Source organism: Vulpes vulpes, chromosome 8, assembly GCF_048418805.1.
Source record: "Vulpes vulpes isolate BD-2025 chromosome 8, VulVul3, whole genome shotgun sequence".
In the NCBI taxonomy this organism is placed as follows: domain Eukaryota; kingdom Metazoa; phylum Chordata; class Mammalia; order Carnivora; family Canidae; genus Vulpes; species Vulpes vulpes.
Window position 1 is genome coordinate 21,773,275 of NC_132787.1, and position 27,755 is coordinate 21,801,029.

The 27,755-nt window shown below is 37.1% G+C and overlaps 1 protein-coding gene and 1 non-coding gene across 2 annotated transcripts in view; one reads left to right on the forward strand and one right to left on the reverse strand.

Annotated features, from left to right (window-relative positions):
- The window catches only part of IRAG2 (inositol 1,4,5-triphosphate receptor associated 2), a 122,726-nt gene that overhangs the window by 25,174 nt on the left and 69,797 nt on the right, over positions 1–27,755 (reverse strand). The window contains 9 exon segments of the mRNA XM_025995533.2: positions 1,564–1,634; positions 4,565–4,672; positions 4,826–4,890; positions 4,997–5,043; positions 14,728–14,809; positions 15,566–15,713; positions 17,757–17,853; positions 18,632–18,712; positions 19,844–19,905. Coding sequence (XP_025851318.2) covers positions 1,564–1,634; positions 4,565–4,672; positions 4,826–4,890; positions 4,997–5,043; positions 14,728–14,809; positions 15,566–15,713; positions 17,757–17,853; positions 18,632–18,712; positions 19,844–19,905 — 761 coding nt within the window.
- LOC112917620 (U6 spliceosomal RNA) lies at positions 23,398–23,504 on the forward strand. The gene has a single exon (XR_003234486.1). It is a non-coding gene; the product is annotated as a U6 spliceosomal RNA (small nuclear RNA).

Consider the following 27,755-nt stretch of genomic DNA (forward strand, 5'->3'; position numbering starts at 1 on the left):
ACATACCCAATCATTCACTCCCTTCAGACTACAATATTATAACATTTTTATCTACCCTATTGCCACAAATGTATCTATGCCACAACCATCTATTAACTTGAGTTAGCTTTCATGAGTCTCTGTTTCTTCAAACCATATGGGTCTAATTAAAGCAATGTTTATATACTGAGGGGAAAACAACAATACACACACACACACACACACACACACACACCTCTATACATATAATAGAAAGAGATATTAATACAGAAATAAGACCCTTGAAGAAACTTGTAGGCTATGGAATTGGATCCATAGTCTACAAGTTACTCCTCAATAATTATAAATTCATATTAGTGACAATGAACCTTCTCTTTAAGGAAAGGAACTTAACTTTTTCTATAAACATTTTTTTATTTTTTTTTATTTATTTTTTTTAAATTTTTTATTTATTTATGATAGTCACACACACACAGAGAGAGAGAGAGGCAGAGACATAGGCAGAGGGAGAAGCAGGCTCCATGCACCGGGAGCCCGATGTGGGATTCGATCCCGGGTCTCCAGGATCGCGCCCTGGGCCAAAGGCAGGCGTCAAACCGCTGCGCCACCCAGGGATCCCTATAAACATTTTTTTAAAAGATTTTATTTATTTACTCATGAGAGACACAGAGAGAAAGGCAGAGACATAGGTAGAGGGAGAAGTAGGCTCCCTGTGGGGAAGCCTGATGTGGGACTCTATCCTGGGATCACGACCTGAGCTGAAGGCAGATGCTCAACCACTGAGCCACCCAGGTGCCCCTATAAACATTTAAATAATGTTTTATAGCTGTTTTCCAGGTGCCTGGATAGCATTTGATACCATTCACAAAGTACTTCCTTTATGACACCTGGCCTCTTATCCTAAACATTTTTCTTTTATATCATTAACCACACTGAGTAGCTATATATTACTGAGTAATTGTATGTTTCTTTCTTTAATTATAACATGTTCTCTTAATTAGAACATATCTTTAAGGTAAATATTACTGTCTTATTTAATCTTATTTATTAATGCATTTATTTACTTAGAAGTCCTCTATTGATAGATATTTCCAGTAGAACTTTGATAAATAAATGAATGAAGGGATAAATGAAAAAACAACGTGGAGGGACATCTGGGTGGCTTAGTGGTTGAGCATCTGCCTTCGGCTCAGGTTGTGATCCTGGGGTCCTGGGACCGAGTCCCATATCAGGCTCCCCACAGAGAGACTGCTTCTCCCTCTGCCTGTGTCTCTGTCTCTCTCTCTGTGTCTCTCATAGATAAATAAATAAAATATTTTTAAAAAAAGAAAAGAAAAAGAAAGAACAATGTGAGTCAGGAGGTTTTAGCTTTGACTCTATTGTGTGACCTTGGACAAGTCACAAGGACTCTTTGGCACCAACTTTCTCATCTATAAAACACTGGGACTATTAAATTCTATTAACTTCATAATATTTTGACATTTTGAGATAGTGCTTTTAAGAGTATTTTGCAAACTTAAAGGGTCAGTTCTACCATTGTAATATATCATTACTCTTACTGTCAAAATATGCATATTTCCTTACCAGATTTAACATGGTTTTGTCCTCACTCACAGAGCCTTGGAATGCAATATTCTCAGGAACTGGACTTTTGCCTATGAGAAAATGGGAACACACTAAATAGTTGCCTGAACAGTAACAAGTAAAAGAGGAAGAAATAGTAAGGGTGCAATATGAGCAGACTAGTAAGTGGCAAAGACCTTAACATGTGAGACAAATTATATATTAAAAAACTTTAAATGTGTCCACTGATTAAAAATAGGATTAGAACAGTTAAGGTTCCCAAGGAAGCTAGCCATATAAGATTTTTTAATAGAAATGAATAACCATGTAAATGGCCTTCAAGTAATTATTTAAAAAATCTTTTTAAAGGCTGTTACTGCTTTTAAAAAAATCAAACATATTACTAGTATACTTATAGAAACTGAATGAAGGAAGGATGAACAATCAGCTTGACAAACAGGTTTTTTTTTTTTTTAAATTACAGATGTAAGACTGATAACCAAGTGTGATATCCTTCTAAAACATGGTATCTTTCTAAAAAAAGTCATCAAACTAAGAAACAAAGCACTTTTAATTTATGCCATTCCTCTTTGTAATTTCCCTTTATTTTTGTGTATTTGTACTGTAATGTACTTGATAATGATTTTCCTCTTTACATGATCCATTGTCTTGAATTTAGTTCAGTGCAAGCACAAAGGTCAGCAACTATAAATAGGTTTTGTTTCTTTTTAGGAAAACAAAATAAAGAATGTATTATACTTTTAAAATTTATATGGAAATAAGAACAAAACAGTAACCATTTCCTTCAGAAATAAAGTGTCTTTTCCTGATGAATATTTTATTTTAATTTTTCATTAACTTTTAAGACAGATAATAGATTCATAAGGTCCATAAATTTTAAAGTGTAAGACATTTTACGATAAGAATTTTCCCTCCCATGCATGCCTACAAGAAACCTACTTCCCCTCTCCATAGACGATGTTACTTAATTTTTGGTTAGCCTTTCAGAGATACTTTATGCATACTTATTTTTTTTAATTTTTATTTATTTATTTATGATAGTCACACAAAGAGAGAGAGAGAGAAGCAGAGACACAGGCAGAGGGAGAAGCAGGCTCCATGCACCGGGAGCCCGACGTGGGATTCCATCCCCCGTCTCCAGGATCGCGCCCTGGGCCAAAGGCAGGCGCCAAACCGCTGCGCCACCCAGGGATCCCACTTTATGCATACTTAAAACTTCTTTCTATCCTTTTTATTTCCCACAAAATTTTACATGCAATACATGTTCTATATTTGGGTTTTTTAAAAAGATTGTATTTATTTATTTGAGAGAGAAAGAGAGAATAAGAGAGAACAAGCCAGGAAAGAGGCAGAAGAAGAGGGAGAAGCAGATTCCCTAGTGAGCGGGGAGCCCAGGACCTTGGGATCATGACCTGAGCTGAAGGCAGACACTTAACTGACTAAGCCACCTAGGTGCCCCTTGGTGTTTTTTTGTTTTTAAGAGACAGTAATTCTTTGATATCTTTTTTGTAAAAGATTTTATTTATTTATTCATGTGAGATACAGAAAGAGAGGCAGAGACACAGGCAGAGGGAGCAGAAGCAGGCTCCATGCAAGGAGCCCAATGTGGGACTCAATCCTGGGGAATCTGGGATCACACCCTGAGCCAAAGGCAGACACCTCACCGCTGAACCATCCAGGCATCACTCTTCGATATCTTTCTAAGAAAGTTTCCTTATATACATTTTATGGATGGATGTTAGCATTCTATTACATGGAGATGCCAATATATACAACTAGGTTTCTTTTGATAATTAACTTTATCTCCAGAATTTGTTCTTATAGACAAAACTGAAATATAGAAACTTCTACAAGTCATTTGAGTATTTAGATCTATAGGATAAATTCCAGAAAACAGATTGTTTTATCACAGGATATGTACATTTAACATTTTGGTAGATATTAGCAAATTCCCCTTCCTATTAATTCCAATAATTTACATTCCCTACAAAAATGTATGAGATTTACTTTTTCCTCTATAATCTATCCAATAGAGTGTAATCAAAATTTTGCATCTTTGTCTACATGGCTGGTTAAAAATGGTATCTTGGTGTAGTTCTAATTAAAATTTCTTTTTCAGCTTAAGCTGAAATATGAAGATACTCTTCCATTCATAAAGAATGGATTCCATTTCTACAATTTTACAACTCCCTTTAGTTTAGCATCTATATCTCAACTGAACTGTCAAGATCAAAGAATAGGATTATTTTTTGGGGGGGTGGGGGTGGGAATGGGAGCCTATGTGCTTCCCATAAGTGTCAACTGTAGTGATGTCTCAATGTGAATGGTTGAGAATAACTACTTTGTTTTCAGACTGAAGTAGTTAAAAAAAGGATGCAACGTATTATCTAGTTAATTCTTTCGCCTCCTTAGTGGACTATCACAAATTTGCCCAACCTTTCAGCCAGATTCTAATTAGGATTCTGAGAATTTTTTTTTTTTTTAAGAGAAAGCGTGCACACGGATGTGAGTGTAGAGTGGCAGAAAGGCAAGGGAGAGGGAGAGAAGAGAGAGAGAATTTTAAACAGGCTCAATGCTCAGGGTGGAGCCCAGTGCCGGGCTTGATTTTATGACCCTGAGATCACCACCTGAGCAAAATCAGGAGTCAGACACTTAAACAACTGAGGCACCCCAAGATTCTGAGAATTTCCTAAGCAGGTGATTCTACATCTGTGCCACAGTTAAGACCTAGTTGTATCCAGTCAATCTTTGCCATGAGGAAATACTTAAGTCCTATCAAAATATTTATAATTTTTGTTCTATCTATAGAACTGGGGGAAAATGGCAACATTATAGTATATGAAGACTACAATTACCTCTTGGACTTCTTTTCCCCGGAGTATATCTTCAATTTTTAAAATAAAATAATATTACTTAACTATGAGGATAGTTGCTCCAGTAGCTTACAGGTTTGCTTGCTGCTTTGGAATGGAAACTATATTTGAATACTTCAATAGCTTACCTGTGATCTCTATCATAGCAGAAGCTGATCTTGTATCTTCCTCTTTCTCACAGAGTGATTTACAGTCAAGGTCACCAGAAGCCATATTCAAAATTTCTGACCCAGAATCTATCAGCAGGAAGAAACTAACAGCATGAACACTATGCAAAAAATTATTTGCCTATGTTCTTTTCATTTGCACTTACCTCAACAGTTCACAGAAACCAAACTTGTAGTTATAATAATAATACTCTATTTTTATATCTTTTCCAAGTCACTCACCACTTGAAGTCACAGCACTCTCTGTGGATGAAGCATGTCCAGGAGATGACAGTGTAGAACATTCTCTATCAAAAGAGTGGAGGAAATATTTTAGAGTGTCAGGTCCAAAGAATTCCTTAAAAATTAACCAAATATGCATTCAAATTCACATTTACAGACAAACAAGCAAACCTGGACTGTGGCACACTCTCAGAATACAAGCATTCAACACCATTATCCTAAGGGGGGGAAAAAAGAGGAAAAACAAGTTCAACAATTTGACATTTTCCATTCCAGAGAGGTTGTTTTAAGCAAACATTTTCATACAGTTTTAAATGAATCTATATTTACCTTTGCTCTTTTAAAGAGGATATGGGAATGGATGGGATAGGGCAGATTGATATACATACTTTCTCAAAGCTGTACTTGCAAAATAAAATCCAATTTTAAATATATTTACAAGTCCAATATTTAAAGAATACCTGATAGATTCTCAGGCAAAACAAATTCTAAACTTAAAGGGCAGATAGAGTTTATTTCATGAACTTAAGTCAGGTTGTCTTTAAACAGAACATTTTATGTGGGCATAACACAACATTTCTATTTATGGAAATATTATTCAACCTAAAACTTTTGACCTGGTGATTTAAAAATGGTTTTCAATCTTCTAGCTAGACAAATAATACCTTTTAAACTTAATCCCATTCTCAAAGATCTGAGGGATTATCTCAACGTCAGCACCAATTACTTGGTGCTCAAAAGGAGCTTAACAGAATTGTGGTCCTAGCCTGCCAGGGCAAGTGTTTGAAAGTCTTATTTGAACTTCTTAATCTTGATTAGAAGTTCCTAATTTAGGGGGAACTTTAGGACATTAGGACTGATTAGTTCCTTACTCTCAAATAATATAGTGGGAACATGGTTTACCCTTTAATAATATGTTTCTAATAAGTATATTTTCATTATTATTTGGTTTATGTAGGAATTTAATATTGAAAACTGAAACCATTTCAACATATCAAAAATCTACACAAGCAATGAAAAGATGAAGACATTCAATATTCTATAATCAAGCAGAGAACGTATTAACAGTCACAAACCAGCAACAGGTTTTAATGGAAGGATGCTGTGTATCACACACAGTATTTAGAATCTACCCCAGAAAATATTGACTATCATCACAAAAAATATAGGTTTAGTAAGAGTTTGCAGAATATGTAGTTATGCAATATAAGGACAGAATTTAAAATGTACAGAAGCCCTTTTATAAATCATTTTATTTAATTCTCCCAACAACCATTGGAAGTGGCTTTTGGCAAGAAAATATTTGCTTATTTCAGGTAAAGAAAGTAAAGGCAGTGAATAAAGTAATTTCCCGGAATATTCGGAATAGTGGTGTCACGTCAGTTCAACTAACTACAGTGTCCTCTCCACCATAAACAGAACTGTCTCTGAGATACCCTAACCCAGGCTGTTGGTGAGACTTCCCAATTATTGTCTTACACTAGTAGATGATTTACACATAAGCATTTAAAATGTTCAACTCTAATGTTTAGAAAAATCCACAAACTTGCAAAGCAAGAATTTATACCTAATCTTCCTACATATCAATGTTAGACCATCTCTATTCTATTTCTTTTTCTCTCTGCTTTAAATATCTTTGAGTCAGACCCTGTGTGCTTGAAGCCCCTCATGACATCAGCCTGATTTAATTCAACAACTTTCATCAAAGGCCCACTTTGTCCCAGGCGCAGTGACAGAGGCTGGAGACTCACAGAAGTACAGTCCTTGTCCCAGAGGAGTTTGTGGCCCAGTCAGGAAGACAAATATATCATAAATTATAGGCAGCATTCCACATAGGAAAGTAGTATGCACAAAACAGAGTGGGGTAATATTTGAATTACATTTTGAAGAGAACTGTACTTTAGAAGCTACAGGTAAATGATGATAGCCTTATCATTAAAATATTTAATAGATTGCATTATAATTAATATAGTCTTATTTAACTATATTCCAATACATAGGTAATAAATAAGGCTATAGGGATGCCTGGGTGGCTCAGTGGTTGAGCACCTGCCTTTGGCTCAGGGCATGATCTCAGGGTCTTAGGATGGAGTTCTGCCTCAGGTTCCCCAGAGGGAGCCTGCTTTTCCCTCTGCCTATGTCTCTCTCATGAGTAAATAAATAAACTCTCTTAAAAAAAAAAAAGAAATGAAGCTATAAAAATCAGAAAATATTAATATCCTTCAGTTGCATCAAGTATTATACTTCATAAAAGTCAATAAGGATTTATTCCTTAATAAGAATTTAACAATCAGGCCCACTTAACACCCCATAACATATAAAAATTTGATTATATATGTCTTGAAATGACTTACTACTGTACTATCATTAATACATATATAATAATTATATTGCACTAAAAAGCTAATTTCGTCAGAAAAATACTTCTTTCACCTATGAGGGTTACAGATCTGAACTTAAGAGGTATAAAAGAGAATGCAGTCATTTTCTGTTTAATTAAACTGGCTTCTAATATGGGGGGAAAGGAAACACATTATTTCTACAAACTTAAAAAAAACAAAGTAAAAATAATAAATACATCAGAAATACAGTTTACCTCCATTATATTAAAAATGAAGTCTCATTTACTATAATGCTCTCTGTAAGCCCTTCTATTTAGTACTTTATATGTGAAATATTTTAATGAGAAGCTTTTTGATAAATATAAAATATTTATGGATTAAGTAAGTAATAATTCTGTAATTTTGGAGAAATGTCATATATTTACTAGTCACACATTACTATATTGTTCTGGAACAGTTGCAAGGTAAGCAATTGGATATTCCAATTCATTAGTCTTTATAAATCTCACTATCAGAAGACACCCCAATATACAACATATGTCAATCCTAGGTTTTCACATTTGATCTAACAGCATTTTCCCCCTTCTTACAAATATAACTAGACAAAAGAAGTTTTCTTTTTTCAAATTTAGAAAAAAAAAACAAATTTAGAACTATAATTAATGAAATTGGAAATATAACTCTTCAGGGTGTCCGTGCATATGGCGTGGGGGTGGGAGATAACTCATCAAAAATTTTCCACAAATGCGCTCTTTTTTTCCAGCATCAAAAGTCACCGCTATTCAAACCAGTATCCCAGACCCACAGGAAAGCCTAACCCCCACATAACAACCATTAAGACCTGGGCAGGTCATGAAAAAGATAACCTGCTGGATATATTTTAAAAACCAAGGAAAGTTAAGAAATTGACTAAAAGCAAGAAAAAGAGAGTTCAGATGACAGACCTACTTACATGAAGAAGATTGGTTCAAGTCAATGGGACTAACACATGTCGATAGCACAGGGCAGGAAAAGGGTTCTTCCTGTCTGAGCCATTCAAATATCAACCTGAATAACATTTACATGAAAATCTGTGGTCCAGCCCATTTGCTTTTGACAATAAGCATCTACTGTAGGGTGGGGTAGGCAAGGTACTCATGGAAAAAAGTGAGACATATTCTCCCGTGGGCTGGGTCAGCAAACACAGGCCACACATGCACATGCCCATGCACACATGCGCACACACACCACACACACACACACAAACACACACACACACACACCAGTATTTTTCAATATTTAAGTAGAAAAATATGAAGAATAATAAGAAATAGCTTTTAAGATATTAATGGGGGTAATTAATAGGCATAGATAATTATCCAGGGTTACTTTATCTTTTTCTTTTTTAGATGAATGTTTATCTATACATTTTATGATCAGAAACCTTCCAGTAAGCTACATTCACGTTACCAATGTAATTTTTGCTATTAGATCTATTTTAGAGGATTGGTGTGACTCAAGGATTTTCTGAAAAAAAAGCTGCAGAAAAGTCTATATAGACCAATTTCATTCTAACTTAAAAATAATGCCCTTGACTCAACGTGTTTCAATGTTCTAAAAAGAGAAAGAATATAAAATTGAATGCCAAAAAATCACAACTTACTGTAACCTAAACAAAACTGAATTTCCTCATAAGTTTGTAACTAAAAAGACACCACACCCTCAGATCTACAGGACACACCCACCACTCTGAGGTTCATTTATAGTACAGTTATCAGTCAACTTCTACATGTCCCAATTTTGCAACTGGCAATGTTATTTATTCTCCAAGGTTATTAATGCTGCAGCACACACAGCCCGAGAGAACAGAACAGACAATGGCCAGAAAATCTTCTGAGATATTTCAAAACTGATTCTGTTCTTTGTCTCATAATTCACCTCCTCCTAGTGATAGCACTTCTCAGACAAAAACATGTAATAACATGAAGAACACCTCAAAGGGATAGCAAGACATTTTTTTTGAATAGCCAAAGTAAAAACAGAGAAATTCATCTTCATATCCTGACTGTAACAAGGTATCTTCTGCTGCTGCTTTTTTTCTTTTTAAGTAGGCACCATGCTCAGTGTGGAGCCCAACAAGGGGCTTGAACTCACCATCCTGAGACCAAGACCTGAGCTGAGATCAAGAGTCAGATGCCCAACTGACTGAACTACCCAGGTGCCTTTTTTTTTTTAATTGATGTGTAGTTGACACACAATGTTACATTAGTTTCAGGTGTACAAGATAGTGATTTGACAAGTCTACACACTACATAATGCTCATGACAAGGTATATTCTGAGCTTTATACTGCTGATCATTCTGATTCTGGGTAATAGTTACAGCTGCTATTTTCTGAGTTTACTAGGAACCAGGTACTTTGCATACATTCTAAAGTGTCTTGGTGGGGTCAGATCTGAGACTGAAGTAGTTAGAATAATCATTTTCATAGTCAGAATTTTCATGAAGCTCCTTAATTCTTGGAGTAACTGGGGACATGCCCAGCTATCTAAGCACATGTCCAGTTTGGCATTTGGGCTGCTGTTCAGACTCCATGGTTGGAGCAGTGCCTAAGGAAAAGAAGACAGACTATAAGGAGAGACAGTTTGGTCCTGGAGAGAAACTGCCAAGAGTGCAGAAGAGGTGAGGAAGTCAGGCTAAATGGACTGCTAGGCCTAGCTACTGAAGGAAGCCACAGTACTTGAGGTAGTGGGAGGCAACTACTGACCATTATTACTCCCAGCCCACTGGATTGTCTATGTGCCTTGAAGCTGAGAGGGTAATTTTACAATCCCATCACAAGCAGTCCACCTAACACTGCAGTAGGACCTCACTCTGAAGTACTGAGACAAAAAGGGAGAGTCATCTCTCCACCAACCAGGGAGACATCACTGAGTCATCAGACACAGAGCTTCAAGGAGGTCAGCATGGAGGGCCTGTGGATGGTAGGGATAACAAACAAAGAGGACTGCAGAGATTTGAGTGGTGAAACTAGCTTCCTTTCCCCACAATCTCTCAGGAGGTCACATGACCTTCCCTGGACCCCCTAGTTGGTGGGAACCTGAAGGACATTAGGAGATATTGGTATATGCCCCTAGAGATTCTTGAACATGTTGAGAAGGGACCGCATGGAGGAGAAAGGCCTTACTATTAAGCAGCAAGTAGACAAACAGAATTAAGACTTGTCTTTTCTCTAAATACAACCGACTTGGTTTTTCATGGACTGGTTAGGCTAGAACCCAGCCATTGCAGATATGTGTATGCACACATGTAACATATGTATGTATGTATTTGAAACATCAAAAGAACTCTGAAAAGTAGTATCTCTCTTTCATGGGGGGGGGGTCACAGGCAAATTCAGAGAGATTAGGCTTGTCCTGGTTCACAAGGCTAATGAGTAACAGAGCCAGTCTTAAATCCAGGCCTGCCTGATTCCAAAGCCAATGCTATGTAGCTAAAAATTCGAAGTCGTTACTGGAAGAATTTTTAAATACAAAAGTAACAGAATAGAATAAGTCACCTTTGTGTACCCATTCTGCAGCTATTAGCTATTACCAACCTGTGGCCAATCTATTCTCTCACCCACTAAAACCACGCCTGCATTATTTTGATGCAATTCCCTGATACCATAAACATTTCTTCCATAAATATTTCAGTCTGAATCTTTAAAGACAAGGACTGAAAATAGTTCATCTTCTTCTTTTCTCTCTACACTACAATATTCCAAACAAATGAATTTTCTGGGTCAATAAAGGAACTCTGCTTTCCCCAAGAATGTCCAAAACTGGATCCCAAATTATTTTATTATGAGATATTCTTTTTGAGACGATAATCTTATTAGAGTCCTTTGCTCACTCAAAAAGATCCTTTTAAGAATACAGATGTTCACTTTTACCTCCCATTGTACTTTCTGACAAGGATACTAGAATGCAGCTGCTTCTGTGAATATGGGAGATGAATAAAAAACAAATCCCAAGTTCTCAGGAATACCAATCCAAAGAAGGAGGCAGAAAATAAAGGGGCAAGGCTGTCAACTCAATGATTTCATTGAGTCCTCAGCCCCGATGTTTTAAATAGGCCCTTTAGGGACTATAAGAATAAACAAATAGGCATTCAACAGGTATTAATAGGCAGCAACCATATACCAAATTTATGCAGGGTGCTAGATGCACATCAGTTAACAGCCAGCCAAAGGTACTCTCCACCAAGTTTCTTTTTTTTTTATTATTATTATTTATTTATGATAGTCATACAGAGAGAGGCAGAGACAAGGCAGAGACACAGGCAGAGGGAGAAGCAGGCTCCATGCAGGGAGCCCGACGTGGGATTCGATCCCGGGTCTCCAGGATCGCGCCCTGGGCCAAAGGCAGGCGCCAAACCGCTGTGCCACCCAGGGATCCCTCCACCAAGTTTCTGATCTACTACAGAAATAAATAGAAGAAAACAAAGAATTATAATGCAGCCAAAGTATAGGTGACAACAAGGAGGACTAGAGTTGCTGGGGTCCAAAAGAAGGGAGCAAACTCATTTTTTCCTGAGTGGGATAGTTGAGAAATGAGGAAATAGGGCTGAAAGACATGACTTTTCCATACTTAGAGGGAGAAACAGGGAACAACCTGATTTCTCAACTTCTAATTATCCTGATTTCCACCTCTAGTCTAGAACAACTAGAGATACTTGACTATAAACACTTCTTGCTACCAAAAGAAATGTTTTATGGAAGAACTGGTTTTCAAATAGACCTCAATAGTCAAATAGAATTTGAGAAATGGAGAAGTGCATGTGTTCTGGGCAGAGAGAAGTGTACAGGCAGGTTTTTGTGATATATCCCAACAATAAATATTACTTGATTTCACTGACATGCAGGGATAAACATAGGCAACAGGGAAGGATAGAAAGGTAGGTTGTGACCAGATTACAAAAGGGCTAGAAAACTAAATCAAGTTGCTTGACAAAAATCCTAAAGTTGAATCCAAAGACTTAAGAAAACACCATAATTTATGGGTCACTGGGGTAAACACAGATTATGTTTTTTATAATTTTTATCTCATATTTCATTCCAATTCCCTGCACTTATTAATGAGAATGCTTAGATAATTGTTTTCTAAGGAGAATTTTCTATTTGTTTAAGATATGAGTTTGGGGAATTTGAGAGGTAGGAAGTGAAGGTCTATTCAAGAAACAGGCATGAGAGAGTGAATCATGAAGTGAACAGGCTGCAGAGATTCTTCAGTGGAACAGAAACCTGAAAAGAGAATGGTGAGAAGTGGTGATATCAGCTACCAAGTGCAGCTGACAGACTAGTTTCTGGGGACTCTAGAAGAAATGGCACAGAAGACAGTATGAAAACCTTCAGGGAACGTGTACATGTGCCCAGGGACATTTGACAGGAGTTTCTATTATGGTCTATTAGCTCCTGTTTCTTAATGGTGTCAAGACAATAGACAAAAAACTGTCACATATCCTAATGATGGTGGATTAGGAGATCCTTTTAGATGGCACATTTCTTAGCCAAAAAACTACTTTCAAGGTAATTATGAGTAATTATGATCGAAAGGTCTAAATTCAGTGTTCTATGAGGGGCTGTGAGAAAGGCTTATCCTTTGAAATTAGACAAATCTGAATTTGAATCCCAGCTTTGCTCGTTACCAACTGAGTGATTTTAGACAAGTTATTCAACCTCTTTGAACTTCAGTTGTCTCATCTCTAAAAGCAGAGAATACCTACCACTCAGAGTTGTGGAGAAAATTAATAACATGGCATATGGAAGCGTTTTCCCACAAAGTACCTGGTACACAACTGATAGGTGTATCTTCCCCCTTGTTGGTGAAATCAGTGTCAGATAAAAGGGAAATTACTAGTAACCAAACATCCTGTAAGCTTCCAAGTCCAACTTCCTTTATTAAACTTTACAAGAACTGCTAAGTAATAGCAAAATAGATTCATTTCCTTTTTCTTTCCTTTTCTTAGCTACTCAATAGGATGGGTATTAAGGAACAGAAAAATGTCAGATACACACACTTTAAAGGAATAATGAGAGTAATTCATATAGCTCAGTAGTAAAAAGAACCCCATTTTAAAATGATTAAATATCTGGGTAGATATAGCTCCAAAAAAGATGCATAAATGGCCAAGAAGTGCACAAAAAGATGTTCAACATCATTTGTCATTAGGGAAATACAAACCCAAACCATCAAAACTACTTCATACCTGCTAAGATGGCTGTAATAAAAAAAACAGACAAATGTTAACAAGGATGTAGAGAAATTGGAAGCCTCATACATTACTCGTGGGAATGGAAAATGGGATAGCCGCTTTGGAAACCTGTTTTGCAGGTCTTCAAAATGTTAGAATTACCATATGATGTAGCAATTCCACTCCTAGGTATGTATCCAAAAGAATACCCATATGTGTACACAAAAACTTATACACTAACATTCATAGTAGCATTATTTACAAAGCCAAAATATGGAAATAACCCAAGTGAATCAGCTGATGAGTGGATACACAAAATGTGATATATCCATACACTGGTATATTATTCAGTCATAAAAAGGAATGAAATACTGATAATATTCTACAACTTGGGTGAACCTTGAGGACATTGCACTAAGTGAAAGAAGCCAGTCACAAGAGGTTACATATTGTTATTCCATTTATATGAGATATCCAGGTGAGGCAAATGTATAGAGACAGGAAGTGGATTAGTGATTACCTTGGGGTGAGGGTTTGGGGGTAGGGAGAATAGGGATAGACTGTCAATGGGCATGAGGTTTCTTTTTAGGATTGTCAAAATATTCTAAAATTGATTTTGGTGATGGTTGTGAAATTTTGTGAATTTATTTAAAATCATACAATTGAATAAACTGTTCAATATGTAAATTACATATCAATTAAGCACTAAAAGAAAAAGGAAGAATGATGGATTGTTATATCCTGAAACAGAACTGTCTGTACCATTTGAGAAAATTATGGAGCTCAAGCTGTAGACTGAGGGAGGCACTCCATACACACCTCCAGAACCTGGGGAATTTGCCTAAATGATATGTTATTTAGTTGTTTTGCTTTGTTTTTGGGGGGAGAGAAGTACCACTAGCACGCAACTGCAGCAATGAATATTCTCTGGGCATTGCTCTACTTTGTGCGTTTTTACAAAGTACCAGCACATCAAAGGATATCTAGGCTTGATTTCAATTCTTAGACAGACAATGATACCTGACTTCTTGGGGTCATTAGTGAATTTTAAGTCCCAAGTCAGCCTGCCTCTTAAGCAAAGTGTTCAGTGTACTTCACCAAAGTCTCCTTTCAGCATTATATCCTTGGGCTTACACTACAGAAGGGGTTGAAAGCCCCCAAGTGACTGAATTTTAATTTCATGCCATCAATGGTTAACATTTTCATGCATTTATGTATGTCTTATGGTATAAGATTCATTACTTTCTATAAGAGTGCCCATAATACTTCTAAAAATATATATACCTATAGAAGAAGACATAGTTAAAGCAGTACTAAAAATAAAGTTAAAATATAGTCAAATGCTCACTTCCATCCTTAGGTCATCATTCATCCTGATGCAACCTAAAGGATCCGTTCCTGGGTGGGGGCCAACTTTAGGGCCTGGGCACCTGGCAATAGAAAACAAAGTTCCTTACTACAGGTGGAAAGACTGAGAATTCCAGCAGATACCAAATATTTCCCTTCCCTGCCTCAGCTTAATCAAATTTCTAATTAAGTTCATGGTTTTAGTAAGGCATAAGGAAAGAGAGCTCCAACCTTCAGCAGAGACAGGACAGAAACCAGAGAGAATCTAGCCAAAAATGAAAATAAAGAATTTGCAATTCAAAGCCTTGCTTCCTCACCCTAGATACAGAAAGGAAATTTCACCGAGGTGGATAGGGTTCATGAACTCCACTGACACTTTGAAACTTTTCCTAAGGAAGGTCAGTCTGTGGACTCAGAAAGGTGAGTACGGACGAGCTTTGAGCTTCGGGAGAGGGTAGGTGTGGGGACATGGATTTGCAGAGGCTCATTAACCTTGAGGAAGAAGGAATAGAATATGATCAAAGCCTATCTGAATGAGTTAACTTAGCATATACAGAGTATATTCCTAAAACATTTCAGGCAGCCTAATCTGTCTTTTACATCTTAGAATGGACATTAGGGAATTCAAAGAACAAGAAAAGTCACTTCAAAAAACTATAGAGGTACCCTTATTTTAAAATTTTCAATTTTCAGAAAGTCAGAGGAGTTCTATCACAAAAATTCCATTAATAAACATGTTACGGCCTCAGGATACCAAAATCTAAGTGATTAAAAGTTTAGGCAATAGGAATAGGCTACCCATGAAGAATAGGGTAAATATATTTGCTCTTTTAACTTACTTGTGTCTTCTAGTCACATCCAAAGCACCATCCTCTATTTCTCCATAGTTGGGGCTTTCACATGAAACCTGGATTTGTTTGGCTACACCTGAGAAAAGTGTCAATTCCAGCCGTGGAATTGCTGTGAGACTCTCTAGATGCAAGGCATCTGCAGAACAGAAGAGAATAAAACCAAACTTATTTCTGGTTTAAACTATATTTATAGATACATTTACATAAATACTATAGATATATAAATATTATTTATATTTACAAATATATATTTATAAACATATATTTATAAACTTATAAATTATATGTATATATAATTTATAATATATAAATTCTTTTCCTCTTCAGAGATTGGACCACTGCTGAAAAAGCAGAGGTCAGTTCAATTCTATTAACCCTTCCCCTCCTTGATGCCTAGTTATATGAAGTGAAAATGCTTTTTTTTTTTTTTTTTTTTTTTTAAGCAGAGTGGAAAGGGGTCAGAAAATCTTTGCCCACTAAGCAACTAGAAGGGTCAACAATCTGCAGTCAGAGGGTAAAATTCAGCCAGCTGCCTGTTTTTGTCAATAAGGTTTTACTGTGACACAGACACACCCATTCATTCAGTACTGCCCATGGCTGTGTGTGTGATACAACAGCAAAACTGAGTAGTTGCTGCAGAAACCATAGACTCTACAGCGCTTGAAGTATTCACTGCCCGGCACTTGCCAGAAACAGCTTTTCCAACTCCTGAAGAGAAAATGGTTAGACATTGTGATGGGGACCTGAGAAAAGACAAGGGAAATAGGGTAACAGACGATGTTTTTTGGAGGAAACCATCTTGAGTCTAGGAAGCAGCAGAGTTGAATAGAAAAACCACAGGCTTTGGCATCAATCAGAAATTTCTAGTTCAAATCCTGGTTCTGCCACATACTAGTTGTATAATTTTGGATAATAAATAAGTAAACCACTCAGAGCCTCAGCTTACTTACATTTGAGGTGACACAGAAGATTAGGCAAATTACACAGTGTTCCTCTGTTTCCTTGTTTTAAAATGGAGATTACATTAGCACCTACCTGGCAGGGATGTAGTGAGGATTAAATGAAGTAATAGTGATGTCAAGAGCAGAGAACTCTGCCTGGCATATAGCAGGCACCCACAGACACTGTCAGGGTTGTGGTTGTGTTATCACTAGTGTGGTGTGAGTAAAATCATTGCTATAAAGCACCCAACTGTTGCTTGATACAAAATGGCCATTCCATTAGTCGTAATAGTTTGCCCTTCTCCAGTTGAAATGATCCGTAGATCGGTATACTTGTTATTTATTCTTCTTAACTTTATTTATCTATTTTATAAGGATACTTTTTTTTAAAAGATTTTATTTATTTATTCATGAGAAACAGAGAGAGAGAGAGAGAGAGAGAGAGAGAGAGAGAGAGGCAGAGACACAGGCAGAGGGAGAAGCAGGCCCCATGCAGGGAGCCCGACATGGGACTCAATCCCGGGTCTCCAGGATCACACCCTGAACCTAAACCTAAACCGCTGAGCCACCTGGGCTGCCCCTTAACTTTATTTTGATAATCATTCCATTTCTTTTGTTGTTTCAGAACCAGCCATTCACTTTTGCTTTCAACCACATCTAGGTTGTGATGAAAGATGTCACAACCCTGAGCATTTCCTAAGATAAAGCTCATTCTCCTTAGCCTGGCACTGAGTTATAGCCCATAATTTGACCTACAACCTGTTCCAAACATATTCTACTGTATCACAACCAAACTCCTCTTGCTTCCAAATGACTTGTCTGACTTTGATTCTTCAAACACTTGAGATTTTTGCATTTTTCTGTTTTATTTTTGTCTTCCCCAGTAAGAATACGTTTTCCGTGCTCTTTGTTTTTCCAAATACAACCCGTCTTTCAAGGTCTGGTTCAACTCTCATTTCTTCTGTGGAGCCTTCTTTGAGTCCATTCTAATCTCCCTGATAAGCTGTGAGCTATTTTAGGATTTATTCTCTGTTATACATAATATGGTGCCTTGCACACAGTAGGTGCTCAAACGTAAGTTGATTGATTGCATTCAGGGATAAATATCCAAATATTTAACAACTTTTCCTGTACAAATATAATTGTGATTAATTATTTTCCCTTTCGAAAAGAACCCTACTCCCAAGCCATGCACAATAGGATGGATATAAGGGGTGGGGGGGATTCTCCATGCTTACCTAACAGAGGCGTGTACCAGCATGTATGTTTGAAGGTCAGGAGTGTCTGATGTATTCGTGCCTCTTGACCACTATATTGTTTATGGCTACACTGCTTCTGAACAGAAAATTAAATAGTATTAGATATCTAACGGGGTGTAACATAACATATTTCATTATCTATTCTCCTCATCTCCAAAGGTATAAAGAATATCACTGGTCTCAATCCTGTGAGAGAGGTCAAGAAGAAAATAAACGATTCCAAGTAATAAAGCTTTCAACATTTTGGTCAAAAGCTATACCCTATAAAGTATAATTCTCAATAAAAATCACAGTTCAATAATTTAACAGTATTTTATCAATTACCAATAGTCAACATTCTCATATAAACAAAAGCTTGAGGAGAAAGGTATATATGAGAGGAAGCTTAGTTAGTTATACAATATTTCTTCATGATACCACATTTAAGTAATTTAACATATTACCATATTGTAGGGTCTACCAGAATCGTATGCATGTGTGTGACTAAGAAAAAATAGGGGCTCCTAGGTAGCTCAGTCAGTTAAGCATATAACTCTTGATTTTGACTCAGGTCATGATCTCAGTCTTGAAATCGAGCCCTGTGTTGGGCTCTATGGGGCATGAAGTCTCCTTAGGATTATCTCTCTCTTTCTCTCCCTCTGTCCACCCTCCCCATTTGTACGCTCTCTCTCTAGAAAAGAAAAAAGGTAAAAAAAGAAAAAAGTACATATCCATTGCTTCATCTAATAATCTCTCAAAAATGATCTGGCTTAGAGTTCTAAGACTACTTACACATACTGGACATAACTTTCTCTTTTGACATAGTAGTGATTCATAACTGACACTCAAATCATTTCAAAAAGCTTAAAACTTACCAGTTGTTCTTGAAATGGTTGTTGAATTCCATCTGTGCAGGAGAAGGGATCAGAGTGAGGAGATTTCTCATCTAAACAGCTCTGTCATGAGAAAATGGTGGAGCATATTCAAAGGCAGAATGATGACAAAGATACAAATCATATTACACTTATGAGAAGATATGATACTACCTGAGGAGGGTCGTATTGGCCAGTTTGGTCAAGTGTTCAACTTTAAGGGAAGGTTTATGACTGTAAAGTTTTATTGCATTTCCCTCCTTGCTTCTTCTAGGAATGAAATTTAAAGATCAGGGACAGGAAATGCAATGGTTTTGTCATTGAAATCTTTAGGCAGAGGCCAAGGAAGAGGCCAAGGAAGCTTGTTGGAGACATGTCATGTAGTGAAGATGGTGCCTGTGAAAACCTCACAGCAATCGAATTGTGATCTTAATCCAGGAGGCAGAAACACACCTATCATAGTTATATTGTAATAGAAAATTGTATTGGTGTTGCTAATAGGATTAAAGCATATTTAGATGTGGAGGTTTTCCCACTTCAATTTATTGTAGGGGGCTTTTTAGGCACTCTGCCTAGCTTAATCTCCCACATGAATAATTTTTTTTTCTACTTAAACAGATGTGCCTGCATTATGCCCTGGAAACAGATAGATACAGACATCACCCTTCTATCTTCCCTTCCCCGGTCCCTTCCCCCAGTGCCAACCTTACTGTTCCTTATGTTCCTCATTTATGAACAAAAAAAGAGAAATTTGGCAAGCATCATAAGGGAAAGAAATACACTGAACTCTACCATGGCTATACTGAGATAAACAGAAAGAAGCTGAAAGTTTAATTCAAATAGGAGGTAAAAGAGACAGTAACCACCCCAGCCCATCTAACAGTGCAGAAAGGAGGTGCCGAAGACTAAAACATTAGCCCTTTGCTAATAGATGCAGTAAATTCTAAAATGCTTCTTCCCTGAAAGATGTTATTAGGAGCCACTGACTAAATGTGAGTTCTCCCTTCTTATTTTGCTAAATGCTTTCAGTGCAAAAGAGACAAAGTCCACCAGAGCATTTTCTTCTAAGTTGGTTATTTAATTTTATGGTCAAAATCATTGTCTATTATAAATTAGCTTCTGATCCTTATACAAATTGAACCTCTTCCCCATGGTAAACACACATCACAGGGTTTTTGGGTTTTTTTTTTGGTTTTTGTTTTTTGTTTTTTTTACCTGAAACAGCAAGCCATGGAGGCGTCCTTTAATTAATTTCTTTCTCAGTGATTCAGTTGTTGCTATAAAGAGAATTCATAATCAGCTTAATATGACAATTTGTAACCCCCTTTCCCGTCATTCCTTTAATAAACTTTTAACAGTTTTAAATTTGGGGTCTGAGGAAAAGAGAAGGTAATGACTTCTGAGAACGGCGTTCTCAACTCACATCTTGCAGAAATGGAAGAGCAGAATAAAGGCTAGAGCAGCCAAACCACGACCACCTCTGGGCATTTAAAATTAACCTTGACAGGTGCATGTGAACTGTCCACTAGACATGAGTCACAGAATTATTTCACCTTAACATAGAAATATACCTTAGAGGTCATTCAGTACAACTGCCTAGAATGCAGAAATCCTCTCTCCAAGAAGCCTCTGCTTGAGCTGGTTGTGATGGCAGCCTTAGAAGTAGAACCCAGAATCCTATGGGTAGGTCTCAGATGATGAGAACACTATTGTCCAGAGGATTGATTGATTTCTTTCTTTTTAAAATTTTATTTATTCATGAGAGAGACAGAGAGAGACAGAGACACAGGCAGAGAGAGAAGCAGGCTCCCCATGGGAGCCCGATGCAGGACTCAATCTCAGGACCCCGGGATCACACACTGAACTGAAGGCAGATGTTTAACCACTGAGCCACACAGGTGTCCCTTCTGTAGCATTTCTATGTCTTAACAGGGATAGAGGATTTCAATGATAACTGGTTTTTTGTGGAGCTAGAATCAGACTCTTAGGAGAATGCTCAATTCAGTATACTTTTTCATGAAATTAAAAATGTCTGTCTTTCTACTTAACTGAAATCTGCCTCCCAATAACTTCAAATTCTCGTCTCTGGAGTAACAGAATGGGGGGGGGGGGATGCCTTTTTAACTCCTTGAGTTACACACTGACATATTACTTACCTGACAATCCATACTCTTTGAAATATAGCCAAGGACCAGAAAATAGGCCAAGTCTTTTGAACTAAAATACATGTTGATACTCATGCCCTTTATTCCTATGGCAATTCCTCACATTTCCACTCATACAGTAAGCTCTGAATTTATACATAATTCTCACAATCTGGGACTGTTTTCTCAGCCCACAGATGATTAAAAACAAAAATTACAGGAGGGTAGGAAGATCTGCTAGATGGAGACATATTAATAGCTACCACTTTTTTTTTTTTAAATCACTAACAGCAAGGAAAATTAATATCAAATACTCTGGTGTCCAAAACACATACGAATCTGGTACAACAGTTTTATATCTCAATAGCCTGAAAAACTCTGAGCCACCATAATACTAATATGTGTGAAAGTAGATAATCTAATTTTCTATTATATTGAATTTTATTTATTTTTTAATTTTTATTTATTTATGATAGTCACACAGAGAAAGAGGGAGGCAGAGACATAGGCAGAGGGAGAAGCAGGCTCCATGGACCGGGAGCCCGACGTGGGATTCGATCCCGGGTCTCCAGGATCGTGCCCTGGGCCAAAGGCAGGCGCTAAACTGCTGTGCCACCCAGGGATCCCTATTATATTGAATTTTAGATAAGATAGAATATATCTACTCTATTTAATCTTTCAGTTATATTGAAAGTTACCCCTGTAAAATTCTATTTTTTAAGAATTTTTTTTCTAAAAATAACTTATTTCACAATTAAACTTGACACAGTGTTACCAGGTCCACTAGGAGGGAAAATAAAATTTTTTTCTAACATATTTAAGTAATTACATTATTTAATTTTTAATACTTAAAACTCCAGTAAAGATTCTATTTTAGAAAATTCTGTTAATTCTACTAAATAAGGCATTATCCTTCTCCCGACCTACATTTAAGCAACAGTAACCAAACTTTTCAGAAGTGGCGAATATTATGCTTCTGAAGGTCATGTATCTCCAAAACACTGCCTTTGGATTTCCAAATTAAGCTTGTGTTTCAGAAGAAATAATGAGTTAGTATAAGACTGTCTAAATTGCCCATCTGCTTTCCCACCAGGCAATCTTAGATTTTAGGAATAGTCCATCTCAAAACATTTAAATCATAAACCTTATTTCAACAGATGTTTTGTGCAATGTGTAGCAACTATTTCCATATGTTCCATAAGGCAAAACGTTGCCTTATGACCCTAGTTTGCATTCACCTTTGCATTCTTTGTTATGTGTTTGGAGTTGGACCTGCTATGTCTCTAGGACATTTAGATTTCACATGGAAGCAAATAAAACAATGGCCACTGTATTCCCTGCTGTTGCCATCTGTGATATAGAATGAGACCAAGTATCTTGGATACATTGCCTTTGAAGGAAGCTGAGGTAAAACAACTTTCCAAATGACTATACAATGAGCTTTTCAGGCAAAGGCCCTGCAATTAATTAGCTGTTGATAATGAAAACTATAGTATTAGAGCTATAATAATGCTAACTATCAATGATGGCTGACACTTATGGAGTATGGACTTTTATAACACAATATATATGTTACCTCAGGTACTATAAAACTGTATATTAAAAAAAATCAATTTCATTGAAAACAACAGACCAGAAAAAAATAATTTGCAAAACATATACATATATCTGTCAAAGGACTTGTATCCAAAATATGTAAAGAAATCCTACAACTCAGGAACAGAAAGACAAACGTCTAATTTCAAAATGAGCAAATGACTTAGATATTTCACAAAGAAGATATACAATAGCCAAATAGCACAACAAACGAAAATTGCAAGATACCCAGAAGAATGGCAAAAATGAAAAAAATTGACAACCCAAGCACTGATGCCGTAGAAAACCTGGAACTCCCACACACTGCTTGTGGGAGTGTAAAATGTTACTGACCCTATGGAAAACTGGCAGTTTCTTAGTTACAGCTACACTATGACCTAACAACTCTGCTCATAGATCTTTATCCTAGGTTAAAAAAAAACATATGTCCACACAAAGACCCATACACAGATGTTCAAGTAGTTTGCTCCATAACAACCCAAACTGCAAACAATTTAGATGTCCAATAATAGAGAAAAGATAACCAAATTTTGGAAAAATTTCATTCAAAGAAATAAGATTCAGGGATCCCTGGGTGGCGCAGCGGTTTGGCGCCTGCCTTTGGCCCAGGGCGCGATCCTGGAGACCCGGGATCGAATCCCACATCGGGCTCCCGGTGCATGGAGCCTGCTTCTCCCTCTGCCTGTGTCTCTGCCTCTCTCTCTCTCTGTGACTATCATAAATAAATAAATAAAAAAAATTAAAAAAAAAATGTAAAAAAAAAATAAAAAAAAAACCAAAGAAATAAGATTCAATTATGAAAAAGGCATACCACTAATAAACACAACATATTAAGATAAATATTATGTTGAGGGAAAGAAGACAGACACATACAAAAGCACATATTTTATATCTCAATTCTAGAAACTAAGCTAACCCATCAGTGATAAAAATCAGATCAGAGGCTGATCCTGATAGTGGTGAAAGTGGGGGAAGGGCAGTGACTGGAAAGTAGCACAAGGGAACTTTCAGGGGTTATAGGAGTATTTCATGCTTGCTCCGGCAGCACATATACTAAAATTGGAATGATATGGAGAAGATTAGCATGACCCCTGTGCAAGGATGACATGCAAATTCTTGAAGCATTCCATATTTTTGCCATGATGTCCTTTGACAGATAAAAAGATAAAGAGGATGTAGGGGCAGCCCGGTGGCTCAGCGGTTTAGCACCTGCCTTTGGCCCAGGGCGTGATCCTGGAGACCCGGGATGGAGTCCCATGTCAGGCTCCCTGCGTGGAGCCTGCTTCCCCCTCTGCCTGTGTCTTTGCCTCTCTCTCTGTCTGTGTCTTTCATGAATAAATAAATAAAATCTTAAAAAAAGAGGATGTGGTATATATCTATGGTGGAATATTACTCAGACATCAGAAAGGATGAATACCTACCATTTAAATTGACGTGGATGGAACTGGAGTGAAATAAGTCAATCGGAGAAAGACAATTGGCATATGGCTTCACTCATATGTGAAATATAAGAAATAGTGAAAGGGACCATAAGGGAAGGGGGAAACTGAGTGGGATAAAATTAGAGAGGATGACAAACCCTTAGAGACTCCTAACTCTGAGATGCAGAAGGGGAGGTGGGTGGGGGGATTGGGTAACTGGATGACAGGCATTAAGGAAGGCACAGAATGAGATGAGCTCTGGGGGTCATACTATATGTTGACAAATTAAATTTAAATAAAATATTTTTTAAAAAGATATTAATCACAGGTATACCATTAATATGTTGAACATAAGCTGTCTGGATGGCTGGGTTTGAATTCTAGTTCTGTAACTTGCTAACTCTGTGACTTTTGGTTCATTATTTACTTATTCTGAGCATTAAGGTCTTCATCTAAAAAAAGTGTTAAAAAAAAGTTCTGTGTTTGGATGTGCATTTGGCAAACTGGAGAAACAATCCACTTAAGATCTGAACATTTCGTGATGTTAATTATGCATCAATAAAAGAAGGAATGTAGAAATCACAATAAGAACAAAAATATCAGAGTTTGAGATAAACACGGTTAGGGAGAGACCATTAAAAACGTATACACAACACTGTAAGCAGAGTACTACCAAACACACTTATACACTATTAGTGCCTAGGAAGATAACTTGGATCACAGAGACGTGCATCTTGAAATGACCAAACGCTGCCTCACAGAATAATAGAAATGCACAATAACAAAAGCGTAGAGATGCTGGTGACATTTAAATGGCACAGTGCTGGTGGGATGCTAAGAAAATGCAGATGGAGGTGGAACTCAGGCAGTGGGACTGCTGAATTGAACGCAAGAGGGAGTACAGTCTGCCACAAGCCAGAGCTCTGCAAGGCTGGGAGGCAGTTCGCTTGGGGGTGGGGGGTGGGGGTGGCCCAGGTGCAGACACTTGTTTTTAATTTTCTTAAAAGAAAGCTAAAAGGGCTTCTGCTGCCTGTCAGCAGCCAAGCTGAACACTTTCTCCTTCCCTGCTGAAGGTCACAGTTCTCTTCCTACTGTCCCAGATCTTATTCCCAGGAAAATCATGAATGAAACGATAAAACTTCCATATTACACTCACGTCATTATCCATTGGCTAGTGGTAAATGAGGTAATGCATGTGGCAGAAACGTGCTCTAGCAGAATAGGCTCTGCCGAGTGTGACCAAGCACTAGCTTATTGCTTTGCATTTGTTATTTATAAATTAGCTACTGCATTTTCTGGAAGGGGATACTGAGACCAGAAAGATAAAGTGATTTGCCCAACTTTATCCAGTTTCGCTTTTTTTTTTTTCTTTCCGGTTTCGCTTTTGACCTAGAATCAGAAGGTACGTTTAACTTCAAACACCATGCTCTTAATCATTATGCTATACTGCCTCTGGATTATTTTATCCATTTCTGCATCTTACATTTGGGAAAACTTAGGCCCCCATCCCATCAGAGCTGTTGAGCAAAGCTCTATCTGATTTTGAGTTTTTCCCTTGGTCCTCAACCCAACACCTATCTTTAAGGGTCTCAATCACCTGAACCCCTGTTTCTAATCTCATTTCCCTCTTGTGTACTGACTGTTCAAGACACGTGGCTCTCATCTTGCATCCATCCTCAAAGCCATAAGGCTCTCATCTGTCCCATACCACATGCCCTCTGTGCTAAGGACAGCAAGTTAGAAGACAGTCTCCAGTGAGATCATCTAGGGGAAGCCCTTCTCTAAACTATAAGGTTTATACAGATACTATGTTTAAGGAATTACGATATACAGGAGTGTTTCAGGCTCTTTTGCAGGGAAATATTCATAGTTTCTAAAGGTAATAAATTTCCTCATTGTTGATTAAATCAGGGACTCAATGAAGATTTCATGTTAGGGGCAATAAGAGGATGAACAGCAAAGAGGTGATGTATTAGATCAAGTGGTCTATATTTCATTAGATTCACTCTAATATATTGAGTGAATGCCCTAGGTCTACAGCCTTTTTTTTTTTTTAAAGATTTATTTATTCATGAGAGACACAGAGAGAGAGAGGCAGAGGGAGAAGCAGGATCCTGGGATCAGACCCTGAGACAAAGGTAGATGCTTAACCCCTGAGCCACCCAGGTGTCCCTAAGAAGCCTTTACATTTCCTTTCCAAAACAAATATCCATTTATACACCTAATACTGCCTTTGTTAACAAGATACTTAGATACATACATAGATAAGAAGCAGAAGAAAGGAAATATGTAAGTAACCATTCAAGAAATTTAGCAGTACTAATGGGACATTTCATGGAGGCTAGCATGTACACTGACAGCCTCATAAATCAGTCCAGTCCTGGTGGCAACTGAAAACTTGAACAATAGTACTTATCCAGTATTAAGTCCAGGATTTCTAATCAAATGTCATAAAAAACTTCTGAGGTCCAGTTTATGAGCAGTGTCATTGACCTGAGCATTTGGACAAAATAACAGAATCCTCACCCAATTTGCTAATGAACCATTCTGAGATGCAACAAAAAGCAATTGCCTTAAACACTTAATAGTTTATTAAGCTAACCAGAAAGTTTCAGAAAAACTAAATGGATTTGAATATTTTTGTTTTCTGACTCAGAATTCAAACGTCTGACTCAGAATTCAAACAGCATGTGGTGGCAGTGGTAATGGTAGAATGTGCCAGGATGTGTTTATGTGATAACTGTCCTACCTCACTGACATTTATTCACAGTCTATCTGGAAAATCTGCTCTACAGAACGTTTCAAAAATATGTGCTACCTAAATTTCCCTCTTGTTGCAAAGGTTGATTTTTAAGGGCATTGTTAGAGAAATCCTCATAAGCAAATGGGCTTCAGAGCAAAATCTTGATATGCATGCTGCTTCTGGGCAGCAAAAGATACAAACAAGTAACAGAGTTCAAAAAGGCAGGCAGGTTGTGAGCAACTCAAGACAGAAAGGAGGCATCCATTCTACTCTATAAATAGGAAAAAAAAACACATGCATGCAACCCAAGAAGCTTTCACCTTCTGTTTTTAATATATTTGGACCAATGAACTGGGAAGATAATAGCAAGTTCATATGAAAAAAGTATATTTGGGGATAAGTTACAAAAGTTGACTCTTCCAAGAAGGTATGGGGGGCGGGGCAGAACTACAGAAGGAGCTAAATTCTTAGTTTTATAAAACTATGGGGTATAATGTTGATTGAATCAAAGACAAATATAACTGAACCAAAAGATTAGTCCCCTAAGCACAGTATCTAAAGCAAACATACCATAAACCAAATCTGGAGTGCTTTATTATTCGTGTCTCAACAGGAACACTTCTAATCACAAGAGAACCTTTCCCAATACCCACTGAGCAATCAAAAAATAACATATAGATTATGTAATTTAAAGCTTTACACTGAGGGAGTCAACGGATACTTAGGATTATTGAAACCTAGCAAGTTCTGCAAGGTTTCAAAATAATAATAAAATATTGAATAATTACTGTTACGTTAGAATCAGCCAAGCCTTTTTAGACAACATTCTCAGTTAGCAGGAGAAAGGATATAATAAATCCAAAACAAACCCAAGTCTGAAAATCTCCACCTCTAGCTTAGCTTAAACTGATAATTCATTTGTTTGTTACCCAAATCAGTAGCTTTCTCTAAAAATGCATGTAGGACAGCCAGGGCAAGAAGCTGGCAAAACAAAAGCAATTGTCTGATAAATGGCCAAATAAGCAAGTTTTATTTTTACCAGATTATGTTTCCAGAATAAAGTATGCTTACGAATAATCTGACATCTGTCATCTGACAATTGACTTTACACCTAAACACTCTCGGATAATACAGAAAAATGATAAATATTCTAATTTTTTAAAGCAAAATATATATGTAGAGAGCACATTAAAATTTTAAAAGGATTTTATATATTTAATATT